Source organism: Salmo salar, chromosome 15, assembly GCF_965601325.2.
Source record: "Salmo salar chromosome 15, fSalSal1, whole genome shotgun sequence".
Lineage (NCBI taxonomy): Eukaryota > Metazoa > Chordata > Actinopteri > Salmoniformes > Salmonidae > Salmo > Salmo salar.
In genome coordinates, this window is record NC_138305.1 from 48,568,395 (window position 1) to 48,584,374 (window position 15,980).

Genomic DNA, 15,980 nt, shown 5'->3' on the forward strand with positions numbered 1-15,980 from the left:
GGGTCCAATCCTTAAGAGGTTATTAAAACGTTAAGGTATGGTTTTTCTCAATAGTTTTTGATGCTAAGCTACTCTGGTAGGCCTACGTTATGATCAAATTGCCACAGTACCTTACTTGACCACTGTCTAATAGTGTAACTTAAAGCGAATACATCCTCAGTGTTCACCCGGTGCTGGAAGTTGCACAGAATTTTCACAATCTTCAAGTTTGTGCTCAGAAGACCTGAAATTTGCTCAGTGCCGGAAAAAAATAGAGGGAACATTGATCCTGAGTTCCCACTTCTCCCACATGGTGACCTCTGACATCACCTACTAAGGAAATGACCTCGATAACATAATTTTCTGCAGTTAAATGCAACAACAAAACATTATTTATAAAAAGCAATCAATTAATGTTTTTTTTTCATTATAATTTCTTTACAAGAATGATAGCTGTACTTTTAGTTTACTGTTCACGCAACTTGTTGACTATTAGCCAATCAACGTTTCTCAAAGAGTTTTCCCAGCCCCCGTCCTGGCAGGAGGCTTTTTTTGGCTCTTGGTAGGCCGTCATTGTAAATAAGAATTTGTTCTAAACTGACTTACCTAGTTAAATAAAAGTTAAATAAAAATAAAACAAAGCGCGTGAATGCATCCAACTGGAATTTACAACTTCATTGGTGGTACATTTCCACCTCCCAGTTGGTTACGAACGCAGCATTATGTAGAAAAGAATAGCAAATCCAAGATCAGAATTTTCTTGTTTCTGGACAGGACCTGGGCATCACGGCAACTCACTCACTCTCTCTCACTCACTCACTCACTCACTCACTCACTCACTCACTCACTCACTCACTCACCCACTCACTCACTCACTCACCTTGGCACTACGGCACATAATGGACAGATATTAATAGATTAATTAATAGAATGTATTTAGAACTCCTATTTTGTAAGGGACATGAAATGTTGCCTGTGCATTTGGCCAATGACAGGCATTCCACATTTAGCCCCACCCATGTGAAAATCTAAATATCAAGTATTTTTGGTGTTTATATGCAAAAACAAGCCATTTTTCAGTAGATTTATTTTATATACAAGAAAGAAAAAAAGTGTTCTCATTCCCGATTGCGCCGATTTAATGCAGAAACAAGTTATCCCAACGTACCCTTGGCAGCCACTGTCTTTTGATCTTTCTCTCCCCCACAGTTAGTCTCTAAAGCGACTAAGTAAAAATGTGGCAGTTGAATCAATTTGAAGTGGCAGGGGGGGCTGGATTTATTGTTTCCCAGGAGGCTCCCTGGTTGATGAGAAGTAACATGCAATGGCAGAACATTTAGGGGTGCTAAAAGACCATGAAGGGATAACGAGGGACAAGCACTGCTCTATTTTTACCTCTATTACAGTTTTTCCCAATTCTATACCAAACCTGTAACTCATTTAGCAGAACCATACAGCAAATCTGCAATACTACTGGCACATATTTTGCTTTACACTCAGATTGCAATTCTATACCAAACATTTTGCCAAACACAACACACAATTCTCTACCTTTGGCATAACCTTCACAGCTAAAATCTCTTGTGTGCAAATGAAAAGCAACACTCTTCAACAAGCTAATTTCAATTACCAATTGATCACTTTCACTCTTCACATGTGCAAACATTAAATGCGTAAATGTTCACTTTGCAATCACACCTTTGGTATGGATAAAAAGGCCACAGGTGAGTACTTCTGTATTTCGAGAACAATGGAAGCAAAATTGGCAGAGAGAGATCGAGATGGAGGTGCGGGTGGAGGTAGGGGTAGAGATGGAGGTGGAGGTAGAGGTGGAGGAAGACCAATAAATTCGGACGACTGTGGTGGACCATGTCTTCAACCATGGTCTGACCTTGAGAGAGGTTGGGCAGAGAGTGCAGCCCAATCTGAGCCGCTTCACCGTAGCATCCATCATCTGGACGTTCCAAAATGATAGTAGGTATGTACTGCAGACATTGGACCTATCTACTACTTTTACTACTTGACAGTAGAACAACGTAAAGCACAGTAAAGACAGTAGATTCCAATACATACTGAAACGGGAAACAAAGTCAATGTTTCATGTATTACTGTATGTATGAAATTGAGAGCTATATTACTTTGTAACATGTTTATATTTTATACTGTATTACTGTAGTGTTCACTGTACTGTATGCTATTTTGTTATTGTAGAACTGAAAGACGATCACCACTTGGAGGTAGAACGCGTCTATTTACAGACTAACAGGAGGCTGCCACTGTGCAAATGCCATAAGACTGCGGGAAATCCGACAACAGATTATTGAAAACCCTGCCATTTTCCAACCATAGCCTGCATCCTTAAGAAACGCTATCGCCGAATGAAGCAAATCTACAGAGTCCCATTTGAAAGGAATTCCCAAAGAGTGAAGGATAAACGGTACAAATATGTGCAAGTAAGTAATGTACTAGTATTACACTCTTGAAACATTGCCAGTGAACTTTACTATACAGCAATTACAGTATTCACTGTCATTTCAGAGAATCATGGATTTGGATGCAAGTCCCATGCCCCAGGAAATCAAATTTATAGATGAGGCTGGATTCAATTTGGCGAAGACGAGGAGGAGAGGAAGGAACATCATTGGTCAACGTGCCATCATTGAGGTACCTGGCCAGTGCAGGGGAAATGTCACCATATGTACAGCTATGAGCCACAATAGGGTCCTCCATCGCCATGCCACCCTTGGGATCATACAACACTGCCCATCTCCTTAATTTCCTGAACACCTTACACGACAATCTTTTTCTATCGGGATGCTCAGGTCTACAACTGGTTCCATGACCATCCTAGGTTTACAATTCTCTATCTCCCACCATATTCCCCATTTCTCAACCCCATTGATGAGTTGTTTTCAGCATGGCGGCGGTAGGTGTATGATCGCAAACCCCATGAACGTATGACCCTTCTCCAGGCAATGGAGGAGGCCTGTGGTGATATTCCAGCAGAGTCCTGTCAGGGGTGGATGTGTAATGCCAGAAGATATTTCCCCTGCTGTCTGGCCAAGGAGAATATCGCCTGTGATGTTGATGAAAATCTGTGGACGGACCAAAACAACAGACATGACTGATTTTGTATTTGTTTCTTGACTTATAATTTAGATTTGACAGTTTCTTTATCTATTCCGTACGATTGATCTAACATACAGTACAGTAGTACAAATAGGACTATTTTTCTTCCTTTACATATGCAAAATATATTTACTGTATGTTTGCATTTTTACTGTGTGTGTGCTGTTTGACATGTATTGAGTCATGTTGAAATATAAAACATACATTTTTGCATTTGTATTCCTTTCTTGTTTGAGTACACACAATATATACAGTATCACAGCAAAATCTTAGTCTTTACAGTGAAATAGGTTCTGATAGTAGTGTTTTGAATATGTCACATTAGTGTGATCTGGGTTTCACTAAGTTAGATTCATTTGATGTGCGTGTCTCATTTATATGCAGAGTTTCATTTTGAGCAGGGAGTACATGATTTTGATTCATGTGTTTTATTTTGCAAGATATCTGTGGGGTTTGGGGAAATTGGCTAACTGTTTTGTGTTTTGTGTTGAGAGTTTTGAGTACCTGAGATGTAGTTTCAGCAAATGTGTGTTAACAATTGGTGAAAACTGTAAGTGTCTGAAGGTCCCACAAAGATGACTGTGTTGGCCAGAGCCGTTACAATGACATTAGTTTGGGCAACACTGGACTGACAGTGAGAAAAACATTATTTGAAGTAGTAGCCTCTGTTTATTAACTTACATCAGAGTTTCAGGTGCCACCTTCTGCCATTTGTGCCCTTGAGCAAGGCACTTAACCCCTAATATGCTCCAGGGGTGGGGGTATAGCCCGAGCCAGGGGAGGCGTAGCTCTGCGAATCTTGGTTTCACAAAATCTATTATTTGGCAGGGAATACTATTTGTAGATCAGTGATTCTACACCTCACTCAAGATGATCCTCTGCGGCATCCCGAGTGGCGAAGTGGTCTAAGGCACTGCATCGCAGTGCTAGCGGTGCCACTAGAGAAGCTGGTTAGAGTCCAGGCTCTGTTGCAGCCGGCTGCGACCGGGAGACCCATGGGGCGGCGTACAATTGGCCCAGCGTCGTCTGGGTTAGGGGAGGGTTTGGACGGGCAGGGATGTTCCTGTCCCATCGCGCACTAGCGACTCATGTGGCGGGCCAAGCACAATGCACGCTGACATGGTCGCCAGGTGTTCCGCGCTTCCTCCGACACATTGGTGCGGCTGGCTTCCGGATTAAGCGGGCGTTGTGTCAAGAAGCAGTACGGCTTGGCTGGATTGTGTTTCGGAGGACGCACGGCTCTCAACCTTTGCAGCGATGGAACAGGACTGTAACTACCAATTGGATACCACATAATTGGGGAGACAAAGGGGTAATAAAAAAAAATGATCCTCTACAACTGACTTGGAAGTAGTAGAAAAAAAGTATTTGTCAATTAGGGGAAATTAAATGGGAGAATCAATGAAACCAACCATGGAAGTATACAGAAAAATAATAGGAAATCCAAGATCACAAAAAATAAATTCTGGACACGGCCTGGGTATCACAGAAGCTCACTCACTTATCTTGGCACTGTGGCACGGTATGAACAGCTATTAATAGATTAATGAATAGACAACAGATTAATAGAATGGATTTAGAACTCCTATTTTGTAAGGGACAGGAAATGTTGCCTGTGCATTTGGCCAATGACAGGCATTCCACATTTAACACCAATCCACATGTGAAAATCTAAATATCAAGTATTTTGCTGGTTTGTATGCAAAAACAAAAATGTTTCAGTTTTTTGATGTCTATCCAAGAAAAACGAAGTCCCCCCTGCTGTTTTGTCACTCCTGATTGCCTCGATTTAATGCAGAAAACAAATGATCCCAACTTACCCTTGGCAGCCACTATCTTTTGATCTTTCTCTCCTCCACTCTTAGTCTCTAAAGCTACTACACTCTTGGAGGATAAGGTGCTATTTAAAACCGTAAAGGGTTCTTCTGTTGTCCCCATAGGAGAACCCTTTGAAGAACCCTTTTTGGTTCCAGGAAGAACCATTTTGGCTTCCATGTAGAACCCTTTCTCCAGAGTAGATAACAAGCGGTACTTGCTGCTCTATTTTTACCTCTATCGAGTGCCTGAAGGTCTCGCAAAGATAGTCCAGTGTTGCCTGAACTGACAGTGAGAAAAACATTACTTTGAGTAGTAGCCTCTGTGTATTAACTTAAATGATAGATAAAGAAACGAGACATAACACAAATTAAAAATAAATCCCACATAATGAGATGCCTCAGGTTCTATTGTGGTTTTATCAAATACAATAATCCCAAATGGTTCCTAGAGAAGGTGCTCTTATCCTCGTTAATATAAAGAGTAGAAAGCCAAGATGCAACTATGTGTCCACTGTAGTTTGTGAAGCTGGTCTGGTTATGACTGCCTGGGTTATCAGTAAGAGGACTGAAAAATGTATTAATGCCATCGAAATTAATACTGTATGTAATCAAAGCATCACTAAGGGCAGCACAGAAACCCAGAGTCAAAAGAGAACAGAGATGGAGAGAAGGGGGTGAAGACGATTTCATTCTATGTATGCCTATCAGATATGCATTACCCAATAGCCTGTCACCGATGTCACGTTGGTTGGGAGTCATCAAAGATGTTGCTGATGTCATATTAAATATGCCACTAGGTGTCAGTCTTTCATTGTTTAAACTCAAGGTGTTACCATAGTGTATGTAACAAAATATATATGTGACAATCTCAACAGTTATTAGATAAAATGATCTATCATTTGCTATAATTGTATTTTCATTTTACTTCAGGTGCATCAGCATTATGAGCATTATTATGAGATGTTTACCAGCAGATTTACACTGTGTGCAACAATATTGACATAGTGCACTATACGGTGATTGGAAAATACAGATCTGCTAAATCTGTAACTATCATAGATGTGCATTTTTGTATTTTTTCTCTCAATACAATTTGGTGTCCGTCTGTAATGTCGCTAGACGTTAGTACTGAAAAATCTATAAACTTAAATCTTATTTTGTTAACAGTGATTTGTTTTTCTCTAGGTCAATGCAGCACAAGTTTATGCCTCTTCGAGTTTATATTTTAGCTTCAATAATTTGCGAGTAATGGCAAAACTGTATCTAGTGAACATGCAATCACTAACACTGTGGAGTTCAGTATGTGCATGAGTTGTTTTGGTGCTCCGTTTAGTTGCTAGTTGTTGAAATATTTATCACAATTATCATTTTTTGTGTTCATCCCATTAAATTATAGCATCATATTTTTAATTGTACGGTGGTTGGAAAAACATGCCTTGCCAGAAGCGTAGTATATGCAAGACAGTATAAAAGACATTTAGATTGTAAAATCTAGTACTTGTGATTAAGGCATGTTCTGATTCACCAGGCTGTCCTTACGCATACGTCTCTCTTCCCCTCTCAATATCTCTGCAGATAATCTTCCGAAAGATCGCCGATGTGAAGAAGGAGGAGGAAGAGCGCCGGCAGCAGAAGAATGAAGTAATGCTCTCCATTCCTGTTGACCACCCGGTTCGCAGGCTCTTCCAGAAGTTCAAGCAGCAGAAAGAGATTCACATGCCAATCCAAGCTCAGCCTGACCTGGAGCGCAACCGGCTTCAGGTTGAGCACCACCACCCCCTTACCAATCTCCCACACCAACAGTGTCAGACTCACCCCTTGCAGCACCAAAATGGCTCCCCGATGCAGAATGGGGCACCTGGCATTGGTGGAGGGACTACCAGCGGTGGCTCCAGTGTAGTTACTGTCTCCCAGATCACCCCGTTGCAGAGTTCACTGGCCTATGTCCACACTGTGGAGCCCATTCACACTGGTTGTCACGAGGTCAAGGAGCTGAAGCCCAGTGTGGTGGACCAGAACTGCCTGAGGGTCACCAGTCTGGTACGGCCCAGGTGTGGAGGTGGTGGTCAAGGCTGGATGCAGTTTAAGAATGCTACTACAGCGGCGGTGCCCCTGGCCCCCGATGAACCTGAAGGGCCACAGCAGAAAGAAGAGGAGGAATGGGGTGACGTGTCCCAATCCTCAGAACAGTTGACTGATGACAGCAAGAGCCAGGAGGCAGAAGGTGGAGAGAGCAGCAGCGGGGGTGGCGCCAGCAGCACAGGAGAGGGGAGCGACGAGAAGAGCGCACTCCACAAGACAGACTCCTGCGACAGCGGCATTACCAAGAGTGATCTTCGGATCGACAGGGCAGGGGACGCACCAAGCCCCTATGAGCGGAGTCCAATGGGGAGAAGTCCTTTTGAACACAACCTCGGGGTTGGGAGTGTGGGCGTGCTTGGCCACCCCTTCCAACCGATGTCTGAACAGGTGCTGCTCCAGTCCACTCTCCAAGAGGCCAAGCTGGAGCTGAAGGGAGATATCCAGATGCTGAGTGGCCGTTTATCAACACTTGAAGCCCAAGTTAGTGAGATCCTGAGATTGCTGTCTGAGAAGAGGAGGCTCTCACTGCCGCAGACCTCTACCCCCAAGGCTAAGATCAAATGCCAGGACATCTTCACCGTGTCAAGACCTGTCACACCGGACATTGAGAGAGACGATGGACCTTTTTGAATGACAAAAAAAATGGATGTATTTATTTGTACCGACTTCCGTGCCCAATCTTTTTCTTTAATGGACAAGATGAGGAAACTGGACACAGAATTTAGGTGGGAAGTAGTTTTAGTGTAAATAACCATTTGCATGTCCAGCTGGATTCTGGCCTGCCAAAGACATTTTAAAGAAACCTTTGGATTGCAATTGCTTGTACATTTATGCAGTTGACTGCATGCATAAATTATTTTAAGATACAGATTTTTCACTGTACAGTACCTTCAGTACAGTAGCACAGGGATTTAACAGTTTTTGACTTTGTTGATGTACTTTCACGTTGAGTCTGCTTTTCCCAGGTCCAGTCTATAGACCTTCTATTCCGAGCACAAACAGCTAAGGAGTAAAGCGATTTGTAAGAGCTTGGGTCACATAAACAAATACGTTACCGAAAAAAAACTGGATTCAGGCCACCTTTTCCAACTTCCCTCGCTTAGGTTAACACAGCCATGGTTAATCTTTAGTTAACATTTGAATTGGACTTATTTTTGTGTTGGCAGCCCTGGTTTTAAGGGTTGTTGTGACCACCCCATACAGAAGCAATCCGTCAATATAATAAAGAACAATCTGACAATAAGAATCAGACAGAAGGCCCGCTAGTAGGTCAGAAGGTTGTAAATCACCGATTCATATCGTGATCAACTAGTAAGTCAGAATATTGTAAATCACTGATTCATATCGTGATCCACTAGTAGGTCAGAAGATTGAAAATCACTGATTCATATTTGTGATTGCAAAGTGCAATGCTTAGAGTAGGCAATAATCATCTTGTAGGCTTCCTGGTTGTTATTACACAACTTTATAAGATCTAAAGCTGTTTTTATTGATCAGATGTTCAACCTGACTGTACCGATTGACAGAAGGTTGGTTACCAGTGTGGGCCCAAAACAAAGAAATGCTTGATACACAGGTATAGTCTAACACTACAAACCTTTATTGATAAGATCTAAAGCTGTTTTAATTGATCAAATGTTCAGTATATCAATGCAGACTGACATGAAAACAGGCCCTGTTTAGGCAAATAGCCTCTGTGACTGTTTAATTTACAGAATCAGAATCACCTTTATTCGCAAAGAAATACATTTTGCTGTGGAAAACTCAATCCAAAGATTAAGGCAGAGATGATTTAATGATTTAATAGAAAAATATTTAATCAAGCAGTTACAGGGGAGATGTATCTCTGATTTCACAGGGAAGAACTCAGAGTTAATGGTTCCATGTCCCTTATATAGTGGGAGGTGATAATACAATCATATTGTTACACAGCAGTTATTTTATACCAGCAACAGTTCCAGAACACAATGGCCTTCTTTTAGGATGTAGACATAACAGGAGTCTATGAAAGGCATAACATCACAGTCCGACACAGAACATATCCTTTGAGAAGTTACAACAGCTCACCCTAAATTCTGCCACCACAATTTGCAACAGGAATTTGAAATGGTGCTGCCACAATAAATAGAATATACAGGCAGACAAACAGAATATATGTATGTACACTACGAACAATAAAGCTAAAAACTACTGACTGCACACTATAACGATGCATGTAGAGATGAATAAAAAACCCGACCTAAGGTAAATAAATCTTCATGAGATAATGATTAGCACAAATGTATTCTAAATTTGATATTATTGTGTGATTAAATCTGTGCCTTAGTTTCTCAATTACCACCTCCAGTACAACATGATTTAGTTATGTTTAAAGACCAAATAGTAGTGTTTAGAACTTACTAAGCTGTTTAATGCAGAGGTGTTTAATTCAATGTGATTTCAACCATACACTCCCCTTAGTTTTTTGTTATGCTATAAATGTTTCATACAAAAATGTTAATTCCAATTTTACAAAGATACAAAACTGTTTGTGGATTATGCTTGCATAGAGAGGACTTTCGTGCATGTGCTTGAGATTTATTTTCCCAGATGGAAATTAATGGAAGCATCCTCATTGTTTCCCATATCATATTGTTAGCCACCACTTTGTGTAGAGAGTGACCATGTCCACAACTGATTGAATGCATTTTGGAAAGTTGACATATCTACAGAAATTGCCTTGATAAGACACCTTATATAACAAACATGAACACAGAGCCGACACTATATAAAGACTTTGTAAGCATGACTAGGCCAGATTCAAGATGCTGATTCAGTCCGCACACACATTTATTGTTTGTGTTTGCAAAAATGTACAACTTTCATTAAAATCAGAATAACTTTGTTTTATCTTGTCTAATTACATTCATTCAAATGTTGTTAGCTGTTGCACAGGAACAATGTGATTTCTGCAGAATACGTTTGATAGAATTCCCGACTATGGGTCATTCAGTGTGAATATAACGCTGTGCGCTGAGAGTCGGGAAGCAAGTTCAGGGAGTGAGTGTTTTAATAAAATAACAGAACATAATACAAACCAAGAACCACTAACAGCACACAGACATGAAACAGAAACTATCACACCTGGGGAAGGAACCAAAGGGAGTGACAAATATAGGGAAGGTAATCAGGGAAGCGATAGAGTCCAGGTGAGAGTAACGATGGTGACAGGTGTGCGCCATAACCAGCAGCCTGGTGACCTAGAGGCCGGAGAGGGAGCACACGTGACAGTGAAACTGGAACAAAAATATACCATTAGGTTTTGGATATTTCTGAAATTGAGTTAATAGAAAGGTACTTTGGAAGAAAACATTTTGGAATATTTGACATTTGTTTGCTCAAGGATTATTGAGAAATTATTTTTGTTGGGACATTTGGTCTTATCACGGCCTCATTTAAGACACATTTAGTCTGTATTGGTGTCATCTGAACCTTCACCGTGTGCTTTGAAATATGAGCAAGCACAATAATATTTCAAACAAAATGTTTGATTTTAGCCAGTTTTAGCTAATTAGATTTCTCTAGGGTGTTGTTTCAACCAAACCATTTAGAAATGTGTTAGCTGGTCATATAGCAATGTCCAGAATCTGACTTTTGGAGAATGTAGCAATGCTAGTGGAAACAGTTTGTATCAGTTCCCAATGGGCACAGAAATCTTATCAACATCTAGTTTTGAATTACATTTGGTTGAGGTTTCAACTAATGTGAATTCAATGTGAAATCAACGAAAAGGTCACCATGTCATTGGATTTAGGTTAAAAGTTGGGTGAAAAAAATAAGAAATGGCCTTATGTTGATGATTCTTTGCAAATCAGTTTTCCATGTTGAGTCAATGTCATCATATATGTTTTTGGTAGAAATTATGTGGAAACAATCTTGATTCAACCAGTTTTGTCCGGTGGGTTAAAGGGAATGGGGTATACCTAGTCAGTTGTTCAACTGAATGTATTCAACTGAAATATGTCTTCCGCGGGTTAGCAGTGCATTCAAAATCAGCTAACTCTGGTACAATCCGTTTCCACTAGCATGCTCATGGATTTCAGTTTGTATTGAATGCTATGTTCCTGTAATAAAACTTGAACTTGATTGTTACCTTCTCCAAAAAATATTAGCCAAATTATTATGGAGGGTGCTAAATAACCAGCTAACACTTAAAACGTTTTGGCTGAAACAACAATACCTTTGTTAAGTCGAAAATAAACTACTAGATTTTTTTATAATGCACCCAGTTTTGCTAAATAGGTTTGGGATGTTTTAAGTCCACATTGTTATTCTTGGCTTCAACAAGTAGGCCTAAATGTCTTTTACGCAGCACATTCACACTTCTCAAGAAGTAAGAAAAAAATATTAGGCTCCTATAATTTGTATTTTATATGCGAGGCACGTTCTAAATAGCAATCCGTCAATACAGAAGCAATCCGTCAATATAATAAAGAACAATCTGACATCACAGTCCAACACAGAACATATCCTTTGAGAAGTTACAACAGCTCACACTAAATTCTGCCACCACAATTTGCAACAGGAATTTGAAATGGTGCTGCCACAATAAACAAAATATATAGGCAGACAATAAACAGAATATACAGGCAGACAATAAACAGAATATACAGGCAGACAATAAATGGAATATACAGGCACACAATAAACAGAATATACAGGCAGACAATAAACAGAATATACAGGCAGACAATAAATGGAATATACAGGCACACAATAAACAGAATATACAGGCAGACAATAAACAGAATATACAGGCAGACAAACAGAATATATGTATGTACACTATGAACAATGAAGCTAAAAACTGCAGACTACACTATAAAAACTACAAGCACACTATAACGATGCATGTAGAGATGAATAAAAAACCCGACCTAAGGTAAATAAATCTTCATGAGATGATTAGCACAAATGTATTCTAAATTTGATATTATTGCGTGATTAAATCTGTGCCTTAGTTTCTCAATTACCACCTCCAGTACAACATGATTTAGTTATGTTTAAAGACCAAATAGTAGTGTTTAGAACTTACTAAGCTGTTTAATGCAGAGGTGTTTAATACAATGTGATTTCAACCATACACTCCCCTTAGTTTTTTGTTATGCTAAAAATATGTTTCATACAAAAATGTTAAGTGTATTTTATATGCAAGGCTCGTTCTAAATAGGCAAGATAAATCCGCTGTTGATATGGCATTATAGGACTGAATAATGTAAATATTTGGAGGAGCACGTCCTTGAAAATTGGGTAGATACTTGAACCTGCAAAATTAGGTATGCAGGCATGTGAATTGTAAAAACCTCCAAAACATTTCAAAGCACTCTCATGAATAGACAATTTCAAATCCTTTTATTGATAGGCTACTTGGCCAATTCATGGACAGGATAAAAAAGACGCAATGACGCGTTGCCGTTGAACCAAACTTCGTTATAAACTCAGCAAAACAAGAAAAGTCCCTTTTTCAGGACCCTGTCTTTCAAAGATAATTCGCAAAAATCAGGGAGACAGGGCAGACAGGGAGACAGGACAGACAGCTGATTGTCCGCGCAGTGGCAGACCACATGTAACAACACCTGCACAGGATCGGTACATCCGAACATCACACCTGCGCGACAGGTACTGGATGGCAACAACAACTGCTCGAGTTACACCAGGAAAGCACAATCGATCCATCAGTGCTCAGACTGTCTGCAATAGGCTGAGAGCCTGGACTGAGGGCTTGTAGGCCTGTTGTAAGGCAGGTCCTCACCAGACATCACCGGCAACAACGTCGCCTATGGGCACAAACCCATCATCGCTGGACCAGACAGGACTGACAAAAAGGGCTCTTCACTGACAAGTCGCAGTTTTGTCTCACTAGGGGTGGTGGTCGGATTCACGTTCATCGTCGAAGGAATGAGCGTTACACCGAGGCCTGTACTCTGGAGCTGGATCGATTTGGAGGTGGAGGGTCCATCATGGTCTGGGGCGGTGTGTCACAGCATCATTGGACTGAGCTTGTTGTCATTGCAGGCAATCCCAACACTGTGCGTTACAGGGAAGACATCCTCCTCCCTCATGTGGTACACTTCCTGCAGGCTCATCCTGACATGACCCTCCAGCATGACAATGCCACCAGCCATACTGCTCGTTCTGTGCGTGATTTCCTGCAAGACCGGAATGTCAGTGTTCTGCCATGGCCAGCGAAGAGCTAGGTTAGTCGAGGGCATACAGGTTAGTCGATGTAATTTGTAAAGTGACTATGCATGGATAATAAACAGCAAGGGGGGGAAATGTAAATAGTTTGGATGGATTAATTGTTCAGCAGTCTTATGGCTTGGGGGTTGACGCTGTTAAGGAGCCTTTTGATCCAAGACTTGGTGCTCCGGTACTGTTTGCCGTGCGGTAGCAGAGAGAACAGTCTATGACTTGGGTGACTGGGGTCTTTGACAACTTTATGGGCCTTCCTCTGACACCGCCTAGTATATAGGACCTGGATGTCAGAAAGCTTGGCCCCAGTGATGTACTGGGCCGTACGCACTACCCTCGGTAGTGCCTTACGGTCAGATGCCGAGCAGCTGCCATACCAGGCGGTGATGCAACCGGTCAGGATGGTGCAGATGTAGAACATTTTGAGGATTTGGTGACCCATGCCAAATCTTTTCAGTCTCCTGAGGGGGGAAAGGTGTTGTCATGCCCTCTTCAGAACTGTCTTTGTGTGTTTGGACCATGATAGTTTGTTGGTGATGAAACCCTAAACCCGCTCCACTACAGCCCCATCAATGTTAATGGGTGCCTGTTCGGCCCTCCTTTTCCTATAGTCTACGATCAGCTCCTTTGTCTTGCTCACATTGAGGGAGAGGTTATTGTCATGCCACCACACTGCCAGGTCTCTGACTTCTCATCATTCTCGGTGATCAGGCCTACCACTGTTGTGTCATCAGCAAACTTAATGATGTTGTTTTAGTTGAGCTTGGCCATGCAGTCGTGGGTGAACAGGGAGTACATGAGGGGACTAAGCAAGCACCCCTGAGGGGCCCCAGTGTTGAGAATCAGCGTGGCAGATGTGCTGTTGCCTACCCTTACCACCTGGGGGCGGCCCGTTAGGAAGTCCAGGATCCAGTTGCAGAGGGAGGTGTTTAGTCCCAGGGTCCATAGCTTAGTGATGAGCTTTGTGGGGACTATGGTGGGGAATGCTGAGCTGTAGTCAATGAAGAGCATTCTCACATAGCTATTCCTTTTGTCCAGGTGGGAAAGGGCAGTGTGGAGTGCGATTGAGATTGTGTCATCTGTGGATCTTTTGGGGTGGTATGCGAATTGGAGTGGGTCTAGGGTTTCTGGCATGATGGTGTTGATGTGATCCATGACCAGCTTTTCAAAGCACTTCATGGCTACCAACGTGAGAGCTATGGGGTGGTAATCATTTAGGCACGTTACCTTAGCTTTCTTGGGCACAGGGACTACGGTGGACTGTTTGTAACATGCAGGTATTTTGGACTGTCAGGGAGAGGTTGCAAATGTCAGTGAAGACACTTGCTAGTTGTTCCATGCATGCTTTGAGTACACGTCCTGGTAATCTGTCTGTTGACCTGTTTAAAGGTCTTGCTCACATCGGCTACGGAGAGCGTGATCACACAGTCATCCGGAACAGCTGGTGCTCTCATGCATACTTCTGTGTTGCTTGCCTCAAAGCGAGCATAAAAGGCATTTATCTCGTCTGGTAGGCTCGCATCTCTGGGATGCTCGCGGCTGGGTTTCCCTTTGTAGTCCGTAATATTTTTAGGACTACCACATCCGGCGAGCGTCAGAGCTGGTGTAGTAGGATTCATTCTTAGTCCTGTATTGACACTTTCCCTGTTTGATGGTTCGTCTGAGGATATAGCGGGATTTCTTATAAGCATCCGGATTAGTGTCCCACTCCTTGAAAGCAGCAGCTATAGCTTTTAGCTTGGTGCGGATGTTGCCTGTATTCCATGGCTTCTGGTTGGGATATGTACGTACGGTCACTGTGGGGATGATGTCATCGATGCACTTGTTGATGAAGCCAGTGACTGAGGTGGTATACTCCTCAATGCCATTGGATAAATCTCGGAACATATTCCAGTCTGTGCTAGCAAACAGTCCTGTAGCGTTGCATCCGTGTCATCTGACCACTTCCATATTGGGTGGGTCACTGGTACTTCCTGCTTTTGATTTGCTTGTAAGCAGGAATCAGGAGGATAGAATTATGGTCAGTTTAGGCAAATGGAGGGCGAGTGAGAGCTTTGTATGCGTCTCTATGTGTGGAGTAAAGGTGGTCTACAGTTATTTTTCCTCTGGTTGCACATGTGACATGTGTTACGAACCGGCTCAGAGTTCGCAACAAAAGGGAGACAACGTGGAGACAAGGAGTATCAAAATATATATTTATTAACTAAAGTAACCTAAGAACAATGAACCATGGTGTGTGTAATCAGTAGTGTAAGTGAGTGTTTGGCATTCATGAATGTAATAATGCAAGGTGTTGAAAGGTGCCAAAGCAAACAACCAAAAAGCCACCAAACAAACAACAACCAAAAACAACAAGGTGTCTGCATGGAGAGAGTCTCCCCAATGAATGTGGAAGAGGTGCCTTTATCCTGGGACACACCCGGGCCCAGGTGTTTCCCATGTAGCTGACGACCCTCCCATCTCAGCCCACCGGCATCCTAATAAGGAACAAGAACAAAGAGAGAGAGGGTCGTCACACATGCTGGTAGAAATGAGGTAAAATGGATTTAAGTTTGCCTGCATTAAAGTCCCCGGCCACTAGGAGTGCCGCTTCTGAATGAACATTTTCTTGTTTGCTTATGGCCTTATACAGCTCGTTGAGTGCGGTCTTAGTGCCCGCATCGGTTTATGGTGGTAAATAGACAGCTATGAATAATATAGATGAGAACTCTCTTGGTCGATAGTGTGGTCTACAGCTTATCA

General features: G+C 41.9%; 1 protein-coding gene across 1 annotated transcript in view; it reads left to right on the forward strand.

Moving 5' to 3' along the window:
- The window catches only part of kcnh5a (potassium voltage-gated channel, subfamily H (eag-related), member 5a), a 98,905-nt gene extending 89,028 nt beyond the window's left edge, over positions 1 to 9,877 (forward strand). The window contains exon 11 of the mRNA XM_082961485.1: positions 6,501 to 9,877. Coding sequence (XP_082817611.1) covers positions 6,501 to 7,637 — 1,137 coding nt within the window. The 3' untranslated portion in view covers positions 7,638 to 9,877. The remainder of the gene's footprint in view (positions 1 to 6,500) is intronic.
- Positions 9,878 to 15,980: the final 6,103 nt, after the last annotated feature.